General features: G+C 38.1%; 1 protein-coding gene across 8 annotated transcripts in view; it reads right to left on the reverse strand.

Moving 5' to 3' along the window:
• The window catches only part of Scn1a (sodium voltage-gated channel alpha subunit 1), a 119,031-nt gene that overhangs the window by 61,458 nt on the left and 43,931 nt on the right, over positions 1-13,642 (reverse strand). For all 8 annotated transcript variants that reach the window (XR_010064701.1, XM_063284620.1, XM_063284619.1 and 5 more), the window contains exon 2: positions 9,797-10,109. Coding sequence is in view for 7 of the 8 variants with exons in the window: in XM_063284620.1 (XP_063140690.1) it covers positions 9,797-10,060 (264 nt within the window). In the remaining variant the exon portion in view is untranslated. The remainder of the gene's footprint in view (positions 1-9,796; positions 10,110-13,642) is intronic.

Below are 13,642 nucleotides of genomic sequence, written 5' to 3' on the forward strand. Positions count from 1 at the left end.
AATAATACCAGCTTTGCAGAACCATTTTCATTGTTTTTTTTTTACCCTATTATGGATGCATTCCTTTTAGATTGAAACATGTGCAAATGCAAGCTTCGCATACATCACTCTGAAGTGTTTATGGGTTTAGTTTCCATAGCTTGGCAGTAGAGACAGCATTCAGACTTGGATAGCACCCCATTACCTGTAGGAGTGTAATCATTATGAAGTCATTAAATTTGTGGTAGAACTTAAGTTTTACTTTTTACAGATAGTCTGCTATTTCTTTCTTCACATGATGGGTATCTGTATTCCTTCTAATTTTCTCATAGTTGAGACGTCAGTCAGTTTGCAACCGCAATGACACTCAGAGTCATTGTATTGAAGGAACTGCATGAAGAAAAGAACTCAAAGGGATCAATGTTCACTTAAAACAAAGGATTAATTCCAAAACTACCAACCAGCCAGACACTGGCCTTCTCTATTTACATATGCAAATGACCCCAGTGTCTAGTACCAAGAGTGTGTCTTTTAATAGAAGCTAGCCACACCTGCGTCTATTCCTTAAACCCATCCCTTGGTTCATTTACTATGGGTACGAAAGACAAATGCTTTAATCGCATCACTGCAATGGAATAAAATTATAAGCATTAGATGAGAACATTTTAATACCAGAATAATTTTCTTCCTGGGAACAAGTTTTTAGACAAGGCATGATGGGTAAATTCAGATCTAACCTCTATGCATAAAAACTGGTTTATAGATGTATTTATGGGAATGAGGTATTCCTACCTGCCTTAGGACTTTTCTGTACACACACACACACACACACACACACACACACACACACACACACACACAAACTCACTAAAGTTAAATAATGTCTTTGCAATACTTAAATGACAGAAAGTTAAGTCGTGTGCATGTGCGTGTAGCAGACATTTGAAAAGCAGCATGGATTTAATTTAGGTGCAAAAGGTGACTGGCTTGGTGCTGCATTCTGGATAGAAAACACACACACATCTAAATCCGGGCCCTTGCAAAGGAATGCTCAGCTACCAACAGTAGCACACAGGAATCTAGAAGATGACGGTTGGAGGTGCAGGTCGCCTAGCACCAACCGATACAATCATAATGTAAAACACAAACCTGAACTTTAAACAAGGATTTCAGAGTGTCTAAGTACTGCATGAGAAACCAGAGAAGAGGTGAAGTGCACCTTAGTGGTGTTTCCTGTAACCCAACGAAACAGAAATCTGGACATTTGGGGATAAAATGATAGACACTGAGGTATGAAGTCATATCTTCAGCAACCCTTGCTGGACCAATACCATTCGGGTGTTAAAGAAAACACAAAGGTGGTTTGATCAATGATTGGTAAGCACCCCTGGTAATCAACAGTTTAATGACCCCCCCCAAAAAAAAAAACCCAACTTGGGGAATGATACAGTGCATTTGTCTCAAGTTAAAAGGTCAAACTCTGGAACTGGGTACATTATTTAAAAGCTGACTCTGTCCTTTCTATCCCTGAGTTTCTGAACTCCTCTTTTCTATGACGAAGCCAGTTCACTTGAGAAATGGAAATGCGTGTGCTTGTTAAAGCATAAGCTGTGATTTCAATCCGTGGCACCACAGTTGTGTATGTAGTATTCCATATTTAAAAAAATCACCACGGTGACTTTATGATGGTGGGTGAAGCAACTGTTTTGCTGGTTAACGATAAATCAGTAGTAACTACCCAGTTCTCAATGATTGCACAGGATATGTGGACTGAGCCCTTTTCCCTGGCATAATCTGGTAATTTCTCTCATACTTGCACTTATAGAAAGTGACTTTTGGCTCTGATTACTGTCAAGGATGAAACTTGAATTCGATGAGTGGTGTATTTGCACTTTTGTTTTCTGAGTATATAGCAATGGTGGAACCTTTATTTCAATCAAGAGTCCATATTTTTTTTAAAGCATATGGTTAAAACTTAGGTTCTAATTTTGCATTTCATCTAGACATTACCAGAAAGCTGTGACATAGCAGAGATTACACCAAATGTTCTCCTCTTATCTTCTCTAAAATGTAAGCTGCAGGCAAAAGTAAGAGATAGCATATGAAGGTGAGCTGGATGACAGGAAATATTTTAAAAGTAGTACATCTAGGTGTGGAACCTCATTCCTGTAAAGATAGCAGCCCACAGCTGAGGCAGGAGGATTGTTTGAATTTGAGGCAAGACTGAGTGCTGGAATAAGAACCTTTCTCAAAAGGCAAATAAGTAGCACCTGTTATAAACTTACTAAATATATTCTTTGCCTGGGAGTTTAAATCATAGGCAATTTTTAATTTACACATCATCTGTCTTCTAAAAGTGTACCTGGTAGTCAATTCTTTTGAAATTTGGATGCATTTTTACATAAGAGAGTAAATAAATATATATTTTCAAGTCTCGAACTCAGTGTAACTTTCTTCCCCAGGTGCTGGGATCCAAGCCAGGCCCAACAAGTGCTAAGTAAGCACTCTTCCAGTGAACTATTCCCAGGCCTTGTGTAACTCCTAATGAAATATAATTATGAATTAATGGTAGTTGGAACTGTATCACTCTGTAGAAGAAAGTGCCAGTCTGGAAATAGTAACATGGTGCTAAGTTGGGCTTGGGTGTATATCTCTACTCCATACCACTCTGGGAAACTGGGAAACTGTCCTAACCCTGTCAGGGAGCAGGGTACATTCCTGAAGGTTTTGCAGTGAGGGGCAGGAGCCAGAATGAGAGTCATGTACCAATAAGAGGGATGCTTCAAAGTTTGATGTTGTTTCAGATGGTAAGAGATTCCTATCAGTCTCCATTTCCGCAAGCATTCCTCATTCTGGTCCAATCCACATAAGTCTTTTCTCCTCTCTGAGAAATTTTACATGGGTCTCCCTCCCTCCTCCTCTCCCCTTTTATATCCCTTGGCTTCAAGCAAAGATTTTCCTCCTTGTTTGGCTCATGGGGGAGTCAGGGGAATCTTCTCACAGCTTCTCTCATAGCATTTGCTTATCTGCAGCAGACTAACCTCAATTCATCTAACACAGCCTCCACCTAGTTATGGATAAGGTCTTTAGGCCATGGATTGCAAGCTGAAATTACATGGACCAGAGACTGGAAAGGGGGAATGGGTACTTGAGAGCCATCCATGCCACATTTATAAACCTTGAAAAATAATTCAAAAGTTAAACAATAATGTGTACACATAGCAAAAATTATAGATATCAATACTTTACAATTATTTTTGTTTTAATTTTGGCTCTACTCTCATATAAAAGAGAGGACTGTATACTGAGGGAAGATTCTGTCATGTTACTTTTGTGTTTCCTCAGGCTGGAAGAGAAAGCAGGGCATATGGAAAGAACCCTGCAGGGTTATTTGCCTTGAAAGTAAAGAATATATTCTTTAAGATCTCCTAAATGATGCCCTTAGCTAACTTCAAGGCCATCATGTGATAGCAGATCTGTTGACCCTGCCCCTTGGGTAGCTAAGCTCCTCCTCATATGATAGCCCAGATGCACTGTTAGCATCTTCTGTTTTCTTTTTCATAGTAACTTGTCTTCACATCTAAATTTAGATGCAATTTCCTTAAAGATCCTCACCATTTAAGTTTTAAGCTGAATTTCCACACAAATGTATACATTACCCACCTAGGATCCGGTAGGAAGCGTAGTTGAATTATATTAGACACTGATACTGAGTATGAAAGACTTGTTTTTAAAAAGCAGGGGTTTGGGAACATGCCACCAACTTACTTATTAATTTTGGAATCTTGGACAAAGTAATTCATCTCAGTTTTATTATTCTTAAATTGAGACCACAGCTATCTTGAAAGGACCCATAAGGTACCAACATGAATTTGAAACGCAAGAGCATAATATACAAGGGAGGTAGCAGATGCTCGTTTTTACCTATCTAGAATAACTTGTCTAGGAATTTCTGTCTCTTCACTGTGGAGAAAATCTCTGCTCTGCTGTCTGTCCATGAGGCCCGAATACATGTGTCTCACCCTTTAGGACGTGATTCTGTGTGTGATGCTTACCTGATTCTGAAACCTTGCTCGCCACAATAGACCATGCAAGTTGATTAGAAGGAACTCTACAGCTTTTGTCAGAGTTTGGAAAACACATGCACCTTTTCTCAAGGTTACTATGCTGTAGATGTTAACTTACTGTGATCGAGGGTTATTTTTGCCATGTGTGGGTAAGCCCACCTACACAGGAAGCCAGCATAAGGCAAAGCAGAGTCCACATTGTCCATGGGCTGTCCTGATGGTGTCATTTTAGAGTCTGTGTCTTTTGTTATTCAAACTAGATTTGGCCCAAAACTTTGCTTTTTTTTCTTCTTTTTGTCTCTCCTTCAAAGTAGTTTTTGCTGAGTTTTCGCTACTTTTATCCAAAGGGTCTCTTAACTAATAAAACTGGAATCAACTAAAGGTCAAAGGTTTATTTGTTCTGGGACATTTTCTGAGGCAGAGGTTAAGAGCTGGTTTTTTCTAAAAAAAGAAAACTTTCCTCACCTTAACAGAAAACAAAATATGAACTTGGTACCTCAATCCTAAACACTCTTGTGATGACTGCTCAGATATAAATTGGAACCCTCTTATGTGAACCCCAGTAGAGAGATGGTATCCATCATTTTAGGACTGTTTGGTGGAGACAATAGGTTTTTTTTTTTAATGTTAGGAGACATTCAAGGACACAGCACAGTTTTTAAATGAATACATTTCTATATTCCAAAATATAACAAGCTTCTATTTTCAAAGCAGATCTAGAATATCTTTCTATTTCTAGTCAAATGCCACGCTGTCAAAAGGATACTTCTTCCCATGGCACTAATGAGTCATCTGTAATTTTAAGAATATAAGAGGCGAGACGTTTTCTGAACAAAGAGTGGGTGAAGTGGAATGTATAGGCAAATGGTACAGTAGTAACTCAAGTTATGAAACAGAAAAAAAAATCCCGAAAGAAAAAACTGTACTCACAAACTGAAATGTCCTTGTTTCACAAAGTGAAGGGACAATAGAAAGCACTCAGTGTGGAATCACATTTTAAATGTCCCCTGAGGACACTAACCATGAGATGGAAACTCTGTGCATTCTAAGAGCATTGTCATCTCCTTCCCACTTCATGGTTGTTACTAGTTCTTCAATTGCTAACATAGTGTCTCCGATCACAGTTTAAATGACTTTAGTAATTTTTGTAGAACATTTGATTGTTATATAATTTGCAGATCAGAAACTGGGGCAAAGAGGATAAAAATATGTGGGCATATGTCACGATAAACATACACCATTGTCAGTGACATTTCAATTAGCCCAATGACATTGGTTGTCTTTATAAAAAGACCACAGAGAGCCTTGGCGTGCTACAGTGCCTTCGCACAACTTTCTGCACATATGGTGCAATTGCACCTGAGGTATACCATAAAGATACATTCTGTCACCATTTCCATGGGCAGTGTCATTGTTCAAGGCTTGCCCTCCCCAAGACTCATAAGTTTAATCATGCAGTATTATAAACTGGTGTATTGGGGTTGGGGATTTAGCTCAGCGGTAGAGCGCTTGCCTAGCAAGCGCAAGGCCCTGGGTTCGGTCCCCAGCTCCAAAAAAAAAATAAAAATAAAAATAAAAATAAACTGGTATATTTAACAGGTTGTTGGTCAATGAAGGCTTTGCTTTCAAGAATGAATTGGTGTCTTTCCAGTGTAAGATCAGACCCCTCTTGCTCTCCCTTGCCTTACAGCCTTCCACCATGTGACAGATTAGGTCCTCAATCTTGGACTCTCTGGTATCCATAAGTTTAAGCCAATACATTTCTCTTCATTGTAATTCCAAATGTTGGGTGTAATGTCACAGCAGGCTAAAGGGTCTTAGAGAGATGGCTTTTTAAAATCATTCTACATTTTATTAAGAAAGGAACATGATGATTTATAGATAAAAACTTATTAACTATATCAAGTTCAATCTACGGGGAGCCATTGATGTTTGCATATTCTAACTCACTTTTCTTTCTTTTTTTTGAAGATTAAACATTTTTTTATTAACTTGAGTATTTTTTATTTACATTTCGAGTGTTATTCCCTTTCTCGGTTTCCGGGCCAACATCCCCCTCCCCCTCCCCTTCTTTATGGGCTTTCCCCTCCTCATCCTCCCCCCATTGCCGCCCTCCCCCCACCAGTCTAGTTCACTGGGGGTTCAGTCTTAGCAGGACCCAGGACTTCCCCTTACACTGATGATCTTACTAGGATATTCAATGCTACCTATGAGGTCAGAGTCCAGGGTCAGTCCATGTATAGTCTTTAGGTAGTGGCTTAGTCCCTGGACTAACTCACTTTTCAAAACAAATTCATATTCACAGTTTCTTCAGTCATGGAGAATTTCACTCTTAGTGATTTTTGACCAGTAGACCCCTTGGCTGTTCCAAATCATCATTCATTCTTCCCTTCCCTTCCACTGTCCTTCCCTCCCTGTCTCTCATTCTCGTGTGTGTGTGTGTGTGTGTGTGTGTGTGTGTGTGTGTGTGTGTGTGTGTGTATGTATGAGGGCTACTCATAATGTTGACAGAGAGTAGTCATTAAAACAAAATGAGTGATCAAATTCTAGAAAAATGTTTTTAAAAGACTGAGATTTTACTAAGCAACCTCAATGTAAATCAGAGAAAACTTATGTTTATGCATATTATATCATAATGAAACAGTCTATTTATGAGAGAAAATTTAAGAACAGTAATGCACAGACAACTTAAAGGAAGTTTTAAAACACAGGACTGTGAAGCAAGGCAATGTTCTGGATGTGACTTGGTCAGCTGTTCTAGCGAACTCTATGCTGGACATACTGACGCATTCCTATAATCCCAGCATCTGTAGGAAGGAGGAGTGTGAGCTCAAGGTCAGACTGGGGAAACACAGGGAACTGCTGTCCCAAACACTGGACAGTGGAGCGCATAGCATGTCTGTTTTAAGGAACTTAGCTTTGCAAATGGTTCTACCTGTGCTGCTGTCCAGTGGCTCATCTGGAGATCCGCTTGGTAGGAGGACAAACATGACTTTCCTTGGAAACAGTCCTTCCTGGTAACAATATTTCTCTTATCAGGTTGTTCTGCTTGCACAATGTGATTTGTTCCAAAATGTTAGAATGTTTTTCTGTCTTCACACAATGTGGATTTGAAGATAAGGACAGCTGATGTCAAAGGCAGGTTTAGAGGTAGGGACCAGGAGAGTTGTTCTGGATGCCAAATTTTTCCTTCAGAACTGGGCCTGCACCCGGAGATTTTTTTTTAAACTTTAAGTATTTGTCACCGGATTGTGGATTTTGTTTTCCATTTTCCTTTATGCCATTTTTAAAAAAATTTAAAATTTAACATATCCCAGTCAGGGATGATTTGGGTCAGAACCTACCCTTAAAATAGTATCTTTCATTTATCTGAAAGCTCTTTGTTTTTGAAAACATATTCTTTTTATTTTTACTTTATTGATTTGTTGATTGGTTTATTGATTTTATTTATTTAATTTTTTTTAAGACAGAGTCTCACTGTGTAGCTTTGGATGGCCTGAAACTGCTTTGTAAACCAGGTTGGCCTTAAACTCACAGTGATTTTCCTTCCTCTGCCTCCCAATTGCTGGGATTGAAGGTGTGTCCAACCAGGCCCTGTAATCTAAAAGCTCTTTAATGTAAAAGAAAAAAAAGGATTTGATAGTTTGTGCGTTTGTTTCAATAAGAATGGCCCTCGTAGACTGAAATAACTGAATGCTTAGTCATCAGGGGAGTGGCACTACTTGAGAAGGATTAGAAGGTGTGGTTTGGAGTAGGTATGACTTTGTTGGAGGAAGTGTGCCACGGGAGAGAGCTTTGAGGTTTCCAAGGCTCAGGCTAGGCCAGGCCCAGTGATTCTTTCTTCCTGCTGTCTGGGGATCCAGATATAGAACTCTCTGCTACTTCTTCAGCACCATGTTTGCTTGTGTGCTACCATGCTCCCTGCCCTAATGATAATGGACTAAACCTTTGAATGTAAGCAAGCCCTGAATAAATGCTTTCTTTCTATGGTCTTGGTGCCTTTTCATAGCAATATAACACTACGACATTCTGGTTACCACATAGTGAATTACTGTGCTTTCTAATGTGCTACCATTTGGCCTTTCTGAAACCATTCCTTTATAGATTTATAAATAAGGACACAGTAAAGGGGCTGGGATGCTGGATTTTCACCTTTATTTTGATAGGGCCTCCTCTTAGTAATTTTTATCATTAATAAATAATTTTTCTTTATTTGTGTTCTTATGTCAATAAAAAATAACTATCAGATAGTAGATTTTGGCTGAGAATCAGATGCTCCATGTTTTGGGACACAAACACTTGATGAGGAAAAGGCCTTTTAATCTTTACCACAGAAGCCTCTCAAACACTGCATTTCCCCAAGAATTATAAATAAATGAACTCAATCTACGGTATGAACCAGTTTCTATATAGAACACATCTGGATCTTTATTTCATAATTTCCTCATATTCACTTCTGACAAAAAGCTATTATGAGACGAACAATCTCTTAAACCGAACTACTTTTATGTCACCTTGACATAAGCTATAATCATTTTAGGAAAAAAAATGCCCTTTTTAGATTGGCCTGGAGGCATGCCTGAGGTACATTTTCTTGACTGATGATTGGTGTGGGATGGCATAGCCTGTTGTGGTAGTGCCACCCTATGAACGGTGGTCCTAGGTGCTATTAAAAAGAAAGAAACTGAGTAAGCCAGTGATAATGTTTTTCTATGACTTCTGCTTCAGTTCCCGATTCCAGGTTCCTACCTTGATTTTTCTGTCCCAGCTTTCTTCATAATGGACTTCGATGTCGAACTGTAAGCTGAAATAAATCCTCCCTACCCTCAAGTTGTCTTGGGTGTTGATGTTTTATCACAGTAATAGAAACTCTAAATAAGACATCTTTCACACCCCAAACTACCACAGATGGCAGCTTTTGTTCTGACAAGAACTAGGCCAACAGTCAAGTGGCCCTAAAAGTTTGGCGTATTTTAGGATTCATGGTCAATGAAAAACTTTACTTGCTTGGTTATATATTTCCTCGGTTTTAAGAGCAAGCAAGTGTAGCTGGCTGGATAGTGTCTTCTAAAAGTTCAAGCCAGTATGAAACTGTATGTTTTCTGGAAACAGAGTCTTTGTAGACATAATACTGTTAAGATAAAACCCATATAGATTAGAATGGGCACTGATATGGTTTGATGGCAATATGCCCCCCAATAAACTTATCTGTATGAACTATGAGCTGAAAGAAATCATTTCCACCTAAAAACAAGCAACAAAACAACAAAAACAACAACAACAACAACACAAAATACCCTTGTATATTGCATAGCTGTATTCCATGTGGAAACAATTTCTTCAGGAAGTTATTTATCATTTATAATATGGCAACAAAATAAAAAAAAACTCTTGTGTTGTAAAAATTTCTTCCATAAGAATATATTTTGAGGTCTTTTGTAACTCAGGGTGACTTCAGCATTTCAAGGTACAAAAAAAGTACTTAAAATTGCCTAGTACTTGTAATCTTCAGTGAGAATTTTTTAATTTGTTAAATTAGCCACCTACAACAACTTATACTTATATTTAGGTTTCTGTTATGGGGCATTTGGGGCAGCTCCATATGGTATAATTTAATTTATTTACCGCTCATGAATATTCAAAACCACCCACAAATCTGGTTAACACTGTGCTAATTTAGTATGTGAGGCTTCTGTAACAGTCCAATGTATATAGTTAGTGGCAAAATATACCTGATAAAAATCACTTACTTTCTTATTGATATAGTAGGGGTCCAGGTCCTCCAGAGGCTCCGACACCATCTCTGGAGGAATGTCTCCATAGATAAATGGAAGGTTCTTCCCAGCTTCCAAGTCACTGTTCGGCTTTGGGCCATTTTCATCATCATCTTTTTTGTCTGGCTTGGGATTCTTAGCTTTTTCTTCTGCAATGCGCCTTTCAATAGCTGCAAGAGATTCTCTGGTGAAGAAGTTGAAGCTGTCAGGTCCTGGTGGTACAAGCACTGTTTGCTCCATCTTGTCATCCTGCACATTTTAATTACTCTTTACTCTTCATGTGAGATTCCTAAGGACGGAAGAACCAAAAGCATGGATAGCATTAAAAGTTATTAGTATCAATAAATGCTCATCTAGAAATGTGGGCCAGAGGACTCAAATTTTTGTCCCCTCCAAAACTGACATAGAAAAAATATAAAGTGTTTAAACAAATTTACTCTCCATGTTGAGCTTTAGCTGAGCATTCTTATATATTTAGTCTTGTGCTTTACTAATAGAGGAACTAGTCTATGAGTTCAAACATTGGTTCCATATTGCTCTAAGTACATGATGATAATTGTCACCACGTCATTGATAAACTATTCACCCTGAGATGTACCTGTATGATGAAGACTATGCCCACAGAGGCACAGGATGATAGATCAATCAATTCAAAGGTATCACGTAAACAACAACAACAACAACAACAAATTTGTCTCTGAGAAGATCTAAAATGTAGCCATTGAGACCCAACAAGTGAGGACAAAGCAGTTAGACTTTGCTGCAGTCAGTCAGAGACACATAATCAGATAGTCATTGCTACCCTACTTATGCCTCTGTAAACCCTGAGGTGTAAGTGAATGGACCTATGACCTGAGAACTACATTAGCCCTAGTAGAGTCTCTTAGATGATGTCAATCCAAGGTGGGACAAATGCCATTGATATGGCTGAGATGTAGATAAAGTAAAGAAAGCATGTGCACTGGAGATCGTGGAGTGTTCTTAACTCAAGTAACAACATGCTTTTTAGTCACTGATGCAATTCTAATACATCGCAGAGTATACAGACCTGCAGTGCTACCTGTGTTATGAGGACCTGGGCACAATTCAACTCTGTATCATAGAGTCAGACCTCAAGGCCAAATCCAAGATGCGTCTTTTAAAAGGTATATTTAATAAGGCTCAAATTTCACACATAGAGGTGTGCTAAAACATCCCAGAATTCAAGGTCTGCCTGGTCCAGATTTTATTTGGATAGTTTGTTAGCTCATTAACATCAGCAAGCTCTGATACAACCAGTTGCAGCTTTAATGTCTAAGTCTCTAATAGAAAATTAAGCTTCGGGCTGGAAAGATGGCTCAGTGGTTAAGAGCACTGACTGCTCTTCCAGAGGTCCTGAGTTCAATTCCCAGCAACCACATGGTGGCTCACAACCATCTGTAATGAGATCCGATGCCTTCTTCTGGTGTGTCTGAGGACAGCTACAGTGTACTCATATATAATAAATAATTCTAAAAAAATAAATAAACAAACAGAAAATTAAGCTTCTTCTCTTTCCTCCTGGTCCTCTCCCTTCCCCTTATCCCCTTTTCCCTTCCTCTGACTTTCCATGAATATCAACCCCCTCCCCTAACCTTGCTATATCAAATTTTATAGGACTGGCTTTGGTACAGGTTCTTGCTACCATGCCTAATGATCTTGAGCTTGATGTCTGCCCAACATGGTGGAAGCAAATGGCTGATTCCCTAAATTGTCTGCTAAGCTCCACCATGCCACCATGCCACCTCTTCCTCTCCCTCTCCCTCTCTCTGTACACACACAGACACGCGCGCACACACACACACACACACACACACACACACACACACACACCAGCTAAGTAAACAAATAAATAACTAACTTTAAATATGATGACCTGTTCCTGTTCCATAAGGTTGCTTATGAAATATAATCTATAAATTTTCACTTGAACCTTTACTTTCTCCATCCAGAACTAATTATTAGATTAGATAGAAAACTTTGACTTTTTAACTTAAAACCTTTAAAAACCTTTAAACTGAAAACTGAAAAATGGTCTTCATTTTTGGAAATACATGCCACATTAGAAATGCCTCATTTGAGGAACACATGACTTGAGGTTTACAGCGCTCCTTTTACATTAAGAGTATAACTGTTTGGATGAGTTGGTTAGATAGAGGGGTCTGTGTACCTTTCAGAAGAGATAGCCAACAAATGGTGAGAAAAGCTTCAAAGACAGAATCATATTTTAAAGACTAATATAAGATAAAAACTTATTCAAAATACAAACTCCCATAGTTTCAAAGAAAGAAAAATGATGCATTATATTAACAGACATACCTACAAATAATAAAAAGAAATAAGTCAGCAAAAAAGGATGAAAGAATTATTCTCTTGGAAAATACTGTTAAAGATTAAAAGTAGACGAGACATTCTAAAGAAGGTAACAACAAACAAAAAAAATCTCCAAAAGAAGCTGAAATAGAAGCGAGGACCTGGGGCCTGGACTGATGGATCAGAGTTTCCATCTGGCTGTTCTTCCAGAGGATCCGAGTTCAGTTCCCAGTAACCACATTTTTGGCAATAAAGTAAGTAAATCTTTAAAAAGAATCTTTTCAAAAAGAAGTGAGGAATTTTTTAAAATCTGCAATAAAAATATAATCCACATGTGGAAAGAAACAGGGATGAAAGAAAAATAAGAAGGAATCATTTTATGTAAATAAGAACCTTCTGGTTTTACCTTCACCAACAATTCATACTTCATTTCTATCACTTTTAAATATTTTCCCAAACCTGGTAATCCCAGTTATCAGCTAATATACTTATTCCATATCAGTATACCTTAGCTGTATTATGCTGCCTAATATTATGTGTGAAGCAACCATTTATCTGTAATTTCTGCTAAAATGGCATGATGCTCATAGTGAAAATTGGCTGGACTCTTGCTAACATGGTGGTCAGCTCCTGCAAGCTCTACCCACTATTCTGAGGGCATCAGTTATCTGAATAACACCCTTCTTGAAGAAATGCTTTGGTCTACTCCGAAAAATATTCTCCTGCAAAAATGAAAGTCAAGTGAAATATTATTCTTACTGTTCTGATCTCACAAAAGTCACTAAAAATGTATTATTGTTGTTTCTGTGTGTGTGCATGAAGTGTGTGTATGGGCACTTGTGCCAGACATGCAAGTAGAAGTCCGAGAACAACTTTGAAGAGTTGGTTCTCTCTTTGTACTCTTACGTAAATTCCTGGGATTAAACTCTAGTCAGCAACTGTCTTTACCCATTGAAACATCTCCCTGCTCATTCAACAACTAATTCTGTAAGGAATGTCATGTACTTAATGCATTCTTTGCATTCTTGAATAAAAAACCAAAACACATACAAAAAAAAATGAAACAGAAAAAAAAACTTGCTTTGGTTTTTTTTTTTTGTTTTTTTTTTTTTGTTTTTTTTTTGTTTTGTTTTGTTTTTTGAGTCATGATCTCTCTACTCGGCCCAGACTGTCCTGGAATTCCTAGTTCAGATTAGGCTGACCTTGAACTCACAGAGGCTTTCCTCTGCCTCATGAGTGCTGGGATTAAAGGTGTGTGCCACTATACCTATCCTCAAAAGATATTTGACAGAATAAAGTACTGATATGTTCTTGGATCAAGAACCTAAAAATCATTAGAAAATTCTTTATATACTATCATTTTTGAGAAATATACATTTGTATAAGCTCTTTTTTTATATGTGGATGTATATATGTAATTTTCTCTATTATTTCTATCATGCAGTCTTTATTTTCTTGAGGTTTCAGTTTAATATCATATTCCCTCTTCTC

Source organism: Rattus norvegicus, chromosome 3, assembly GCF_036323735.1.
Source record: "Rattus norvegicus strain BN/NHsdMcwi chromosome 3, GRCr8, whole genome shotgun sequence".
In the NCBI taxonomy this organism is placed as follows: Eukaryota; Metazoa; Chordata; class Mammalia; order Rodentia; family Muridae; genus Rattus; species Rattus norvegicus.